This window comes from Cystoisospora suis (genome assembly GCF_002600585.1).
Source record: "Cystoisospora suis strain Wien I chromosome Unknown contig_7078, whole genome shotgun sequence".
Lineage (NCBI taxonomy): Eukaryota > Apicomplexa > Conoidasida > Eucoccidiorida > Sarcocystidae > Cystoisospora > Cystoisospora suis.
Genome location: NW_027159864.1, coordinates 11 through 7,039, shown reverse-complemented (window position 1 = coordinate 7,039; position 7,029 = coordinate 11). Strand labels below are relative to the sequence as shown.

Here is a 7,029-nt window from a genome sequence, read left to right as displayed (position 1 = left end):
GGCTACAATAGACCAACTGCTCGAGGGGTGTGTCCCCGACGAGCAGTTGGTCTATTGTAGCCGGAGAAGAAGGCGTTGCTCCGCGTGCACCGTCAACAGGGACGGACAGGCCTTCGCCGCATGCGTTTTCTGGCACTACTGCTGGGGCGCTTGCTAACATTGGCGCGGATGCAGACTTTTTCGCATCTCTCCGTTGGTCCGTCAGTGCAACGTTGTCAGTGCTCTACTTCGAATGTCTTCTTCCCTGTATGACGTCCTCCCCGTATCCCATTCCACCTAGCATCGCTTTCTATCAGGCCGCGAAGAACGCGGAGACCTGGTCTCGGTCTAGTTATGGGCGCAGAGCTCTGGGGGGGAAGTCGATCGCAGGCGACTGCCGGGCGCGGACCCAACGTCAGCCCGCCACAAGAAGCAACAACTCAGGAAGCGACAGTGCACCTCACCATGCACCCCGACGCCGAAAGACGGGAGAGGCTTTACTCCAAGACGCTTGTCCGCTGGACGTTATGCCTTCTAGTGACTCTGATCGAGCACTTTCCCGCAAGTGCTTCTCGCCGTCGACGCGAAAGAGGAGGTGGTTCCCAGAGCGCGAATGTTTTTCAGACGTACTGCAGTGTGGACGACAAGGACGAAACCAACTCCAATGTAAAGGTACTCGTACAGCTGAATCACCGACTTGTGGCCCTGCCGGCGACCCTCTATCTGTCGAAGAGAGGAGGTTATGTGCAGAATCGTACATGGCTCCTGGCCACCCCCTTCAACCGAGCTCTCCTGCAGTTGCGTCAGGGAACTCGGTTTGTACGGGTGATGATGTTGAAGCAGCAGCGGGGTCTACGGTGATGGACGTTGGAAAGCGGCCCCCCAGCCCACGACACAGACGCGTAGAAGAGACAAGCAAATCTCTACGGACCCAGAGGACACCCGGACACCGGGAGCTCACTCGTGCATTCGTGGAGGCCGCAGCGCGGCAGCAGCACGGAATACGCCGTCCCTCTACGTCGACAATATCAGGTAGCGCGCATGAGTCGCTTTCCGCTTCAGAAGGACGCGGGTCTCCTCGCAGAAGCTCGAGATCGGTTCAGCGTCCAAGCGACCTCCTGACGGTTGATCTGGGGGGTCTAGCACTCCACTCGTTGCCCGTTCTGGTCTGTACGTTCGGTTTACATGCTTCGTTCCAGCAGGCATGTGGAGGACGACATATAGGAGACGCAGTTGCTACGGGAAGAATGTCGGCTTGTGGAGGAGGACCGATGCAGTCGCATGGGAAAGACCACACGACTGCAACGCGCAAGAGTCAGCGTAAGACGGATGTGGAACCGGCAGTACTGGAAGGGGGTGTTGAACACCAAGGACTACGGTTAACGCTCATGCGTGTGGGGGTTGCATTCTTGACATTCGCTGACGGGATAGTCTCACTCACTCATCCCCGTGGCACCGCAGCGTCCAGATCGGGACTCATGGTGCGGCCTCAAGTGCGAGCAGAATCACAAGAAATGGATAAACAGCCCCTGTCAAAGTCTTCTGCTGTCGGGTTCAATCGATACGTGCATTCAACGACTAACAGTGAGGTAGATCTCAGAGCTCAGCCACCTCTTTCAAAATTCACAGGAGCGCTTCAAGGGAAGGAAGGATTCGATGAACGTCTGTCACGGGAGGGTGACAGGTTCATCAAAGGTGAAGCAGGACGACCTCTCACGCACGGTTTTAGGCTTTCGCATACCGCGCGTGTTGACTGGCTGTCCACAGCCACCAAGCGTACCGTGGTGGAGGGCTTCACAATGCGTTTAGGAGCGCAGTTGCTTGTGGTACAACCAGAGCGTACAGAACTATTTACGTCCGCGAGGCAGGCTCCAGGGGGATCGCACCCTTGCGGTGGCCATGAGTCAGGGAACGAAGGACAAGGATCAACAGGCACGTCTACTTTGAGGAACTTACCTGACGAAGTTAACACCAGCGGAGGAGGTCGAATCCATAATTACAGTTCGCTTGTCCCGGATGAAACGGCATCACTTATCACCACGGACGGCAAGGTGTTGACCCAACCACCGCAGCAGAGGAGGTGTTCGCTAGTGGGATTGCCTAGCCTTCGTTCTTCTGTTTGCAGAAGTAGTTTCCGAGCAAACGCTTCGTGCAGTTCGAGGGGCTCACTCGCAGTCGGAGACACCTCGTCGGTCATGACATCTCCGGAGCGGCAGGGGCGCATGAGTCTGTTGAAACTATCACATGCGTGGAAACAAGTACAACTGAAAAAGGAACCCGAATCCGGCATAGACAGAATAGCCTCAGCTTCGCGTAGTAACAGTGACAGCACCACCGGAGAAAGCACACGCCGCTGGGTGTCAAGAGGAGACTCTCTCACGGATACACTCCTCTTCGAGGATGACGATGTATCCATACCACCAGAGCGCCCCATTGCGGAGGAGCAGCACTATGATGGGACTGATCAGGATGAGCCGCCGATCGGTACTAGTCAGGCGAAAGCTGGAGTGACCTCAACAGACGGCCAAGAGATGAAACAGCGAGTTGCGCTTAGTGCGGATGTGGACATTGATCCAGTCTTCGTAAGTGTTACCAAGGAGACTCGTATACACACACTGACTACTCTTGGCAGTGCAACCCAGGTCAGGTGGGAAGGGTCGCCGGTACGTACCGAGGTTACAGGCTGTGTATAGCTTGACGATGACGGCGTGGGAGTACGACAACTATAGGAGGTAGCCTCTGTCCTATTCCCGGCTAAGGACTCACGTGGAGGAATAGACAGATCAGACCACTTGGGCAGGCGGGTCGGCGACATGGGTGACAGACGGCACAGTGGTTGTGTGGAACTCCGCAGCTTTCGGAACTATAAGCATCACTTACGCACAACGGTGCAGACTTCTCATGTGTTCAGCGGCTGTTGTATTTGAAGGTGTATTCGTTGGGGAGGGATGAACCCTTTCGGTGATTGCGTACAAAGCATAACACGCGTATGAAGAAGAAGCCGCGCACAGCCGTTTCAACCGTATCTTACGTGCATATCAAGCACCACTGTCAAGCAGAGGAGGTCCCTAAATTTTACAACGAAAGGAAGCCTGGGTGAGCATGGGCTCTCTCATAGAGCGACTCCGGGGGAGGAAATATTTTAGAGATACCGATGTTTCAAAACTAGGAGGGCCTACACCAGTGTGGTGGTTTCCTCTCTGATTTCTGGACAAGACTGCGTTCCCTGTCTGTTTTGCTTACATATAGGTCACTCTCTCAGGAGACGATTTCGCTAACTTCTCTGCCGTCTTTGCTCTATTCTCCGCTTTCTTATCTCATCTCTCGGCACCATCCTCAGAGCTTGCTCAGCCCCCCTGCGCCTCGGAACACGCAGACAATACAGTGTCTGTCCCGATTACAGGGGAAGAACCGGCTTGGAGTGTACTGACGCAGTCTCCTATCGTCCGGCACACTGACGAGAATTCCGCGCAAGCGCCTCGTCACTTGTCTACACGCGTATCGCGGTGGTCTATGCGCGAAAATCGGCTGTCTGCTGGCAATCCTGGAACGCAGGCAGGGCATCTTCGCGATGAGAGCCGCTCTATAGAAATCTTCCACGGCAGTCGCTTTCTGTCAACTACCACGTACCGAGGTGGACGCTTTCAATCTCTACCCCCACCAGCATCTACCCGTGCCAAGACGTTTCTTCGAAATGCATCTAGAGTTCGGAATCACTGCGACTGTGGCCCGTGGAAAAGTGAAGGGGACTCGGTCACACTCTTGGATGCAACCGAAAGAAAGCAGGATGTCACGAAACCGACTGAAGGAGGCGCCGATAGAGAGAAAAGTTTTTTCGTTTCCTCCCCTGCCCGAAAAGGGTCGGGTGGTGCATCCGACACAGAGACTTTGACATTATCACAGAGAGGCCGTTTTCCGGGTCTTGCCTCCTCGGGAAGATCCAGATCTCGGGAGAAGCGGATCATGGTTGCGTCTTCTCTTCTTCCTAGACGGCACCCCGGATCAACGCAGCCTGTCCGGAATAAACTGCAGTTGCCCGGCATTTCCCTCGGTCTCACGACGAGACGCTCAGGGGCCGCAAGTCTTTCAGCTGAGCCCCGGCGCCGACGCCGGATGCGATCCGTCGAGTCTGGGCGCCGGACTTCGTTTCTTTCTGCTCAGGAAGGCAAAGAAGGAAAGAGCCCAATAGAGAAGACCGTTACAGATCAACCGCTGGAGTGCGATGAGCACGCAGATTGCTCTGATCACCCTCAAATACAGAACGGCACAATGACAGATACCCAGTCTACGCGTTTTGGATGTGCGTCCAGTAATCGTGGCTCAGGGTCTTCTACTACCAAGCATTGTATTCATCGCAGCCACTGGCATCGGGCAGCAGACTCCTACGTACGGAAGGAAAGACGACGCAGCGGAGAACTCCATGGCCTTGCTACATTACTCCCTAGGTCACCAGGTGATGGAGTGTTACCCGATGGAACAAGACTTGCTGCTCCAAATTTCACGCCAGAAAGGGAGTTCGAACAGGGACATCGGAGACACGAAAACACATCGGAACAACTACCTCTGTGCGATTATGTATGGACCGTTCTGGCAGGTGTTGAAGGCGCCGTGGAGATGCGCATCCGAGCTGAATGTGTGCAGGTTCAGGTTGTATCTGTACGCCTCTCTATTGAGGACTTGAGCGCAACGTTACTCCAAGGGTAAGGTGGCGAAGGGATGTAATCAAACTGTCCCTTCATTTTGCATCGGGTGTTTGATGTGCGGTGTACGTGAACTGTTTTCTCCTAATTTGTTGAAGACAACTTTCCGGCGACATGGGCACCGCTTCCCTCGTCATCACATTCTAGCCGGTCTGTTGGCGCCACGCTGCCTCCAAGGGTCTGGCACTTCATACGTTCGTAGCCCACTCCAATCTCCGTTCTTTGGATAGCACTCGCAGTAAATCAACCCGGCCACTAGTTCGAGGGCGCGGCAAAGCAGCGGGTTCTCCCAATTGGCTAAGATGTGTATGCCGCCTTCTGTGTCGCACATAGTGTTGTTCGAACAGCATACCGTAACAACAACAGCAGAATCGAGAGACCACATGGTGTACATTCGGTCGAAGTACAAGCACGTTTAAGTTTCTACAATAAAATCACAGGCGCCTTTTCAAAGTGGCGGGAATGCATCTTTCCGCCTTGCTGATTTTGCTCAGGAAAGATTCCCTGGTGTTCTCTTTCCTGCACGGTTCGTTCGACTGCGTCCCCCACGCGACTCGCTTGCCTCCCTTCGCTCTGTCGTTGCGGAGCCGTGCGTCGAGGGCATGCGCCTGGCCCTGCCAGCTCGACCATACAGAGGCGGCTTTCAAGCGACGGCAGGTCAGTATACCCGCACCTCACTTGTCGACAGCAAAACCGACAGCCATTTCAGCATGAGGCCCCCACGCTGTATGCGAGCCGAGGTTGTATGTGCTGCACGTCCTGCTAGCGCCGAGTGAACGAGCGTCTGTCAAAGCTTCGGTTTCAAGATTCCTCGGGCCTTGACAGGAAGTTGTACACTGGGCGAAAACGGCAGCGACAAGAGAAATGAGCCTCGCCAGTGAGCTGCAGAACACACCGGCCAGTTTGAAAATGTTGATGGGTGTCGCTTACTCTTTTCCAGATCTTCCGGGGAGAATTCTCCTATGTGCCGTCTTGTTCTTCAGGAGCCGTCACTCAGTCCCGGTGGCCTTTCCCGGGTAATGCCAACTTGGGAGCGTTCCGACCCCTATCCATCTTGTCAGACGGAGCAGAGACAAGTCGGTTCGATGGCCTTCCATATTGACGAGCTCCCATCCGCGCCTGGTGTTCTCTTACCGTCTTCTCGGTGGAGTAAACGCTCCGTGGATCTAGACACACCGGCCACGGGGTTCCCCGCTCAGCAGAACGGGCAACGCATCAGTCGAGGAAGCTTGCAGTCGGAAGAGAGGAGCGGAGGGGCGTACGAAGGTGGCCAGAGCGGCCTCATACCGCTCAAGCTCCCTGTAACAAACACCCTCTCGGCCTGCGATCTCCGGCACCTGGAGAGTAGTCCTTCAAGACTGGCGTCTCCAGGGCAGCCTGTTGGCGAAGGGAGGAGTCGTAGTGCAGCAACACCAAGCAACGGGGGAACGCAGAGTACCGGATCGCTCTTCACCGCAAAGCGCCTTGGAGTGAGAGTATTTGGAGACTCAGCTCGCGGACGACATGATCAGCACCTTGAACTTCAGAGGCAGAATCAGGCAGAGCCCCCCCGGATGCCTCTTGTTCTTGGAAAGAGCAAATGTGGCGGAGCTGCCGCAGGAGATTTGGTTGACCGTCTGGACCCGCGGTTCACCCATGCGGGAGTATGTGCGCCTCGGGCGTTCGTCTGCCGGCTTGGCTTGGTCGTCTCTTTAGAAGTCGTCCACCGGTCGATGATGACAGAGGAAAGCGTCTTGGAGCCATGGCAGTGGGATGTTGTTCTCATTCACGTAAGCGATATCTCCCAATTGATAGGAAAGGTGTCAGGCTTTGCTGAAGTACTCCCTCTCATGAGCGGCTCCGGAGGAACCGTAGCAACTGCGGAACAATCAATGTCTTCAAGCATCGCACGACGTTGGCAGTTACATCACCGGTTTCCCTGAGTGTTGACTACTGCGCATCCTGTGGATTCACTGCTGACTGTCAAACAAGAGGAAAATTTAGTATCGTGTAAGTATCCTTATACGCGTGGTCATTTTGCGGTTAGAGCAGCAATCAGCCGGCTGACACGTTGCTCTGTAATAGCGCTTCTGCAGGGGATTTCCCGAGTGAAGGTGTTTCTTCTCTGGAATGAGACTGCGACACTGCGAAACCTGAACAGCCGGACTCACTGCTTAATGCCTGGCACTTCGGAGAAGTGAAAGGCTCAAGTCTTAGTGGACGGGTACCCGGCATAGACTTTTCTCCTAGGGTGACCTGCGGAGAGCCGTTGAATCATCAGCTGCAGAGCCACTCATATATCGGTACGGGCGTTTTGGTGAGATCCTGGTTGCATGCTTAGGACAATCGGGATCGTGGTTGCGTGCTTAGA

General features: G+C 54.9%; 1 protein-coding gene across 1 annotated transcript; it reads left to right on the top strand.

Annotated features, from left to right (window-relative positions):
- Nucleotides 1–32: 32 nt before the first annotated feature.
- CSUI_010296 (agap005082-related protein) lies at nucleotides 33–6,601 on the top strand (the record flags this gene model as incomplete). Its single annotated transcript, XM_068070401.1, has 4 exons — nucleotides 33–2,561; nucleotides 3,229–4,679; nucleotides 5,174–5,336; nucleotides 5,663–6,601. The coding sequence occupies exons 1-4, from the start codon at nucleotides 249–251 to the stop codon at nucleotides 6,599–6,601; spliced, it is 4,866 nt and encodes a 1,621-aa protein (XP_067917623.1). The 5' UTR covers nucleotides 33–248.
- Between the last annotated feature and the right edge of the window lie 428 nt (nucleotides 6,602–7,029).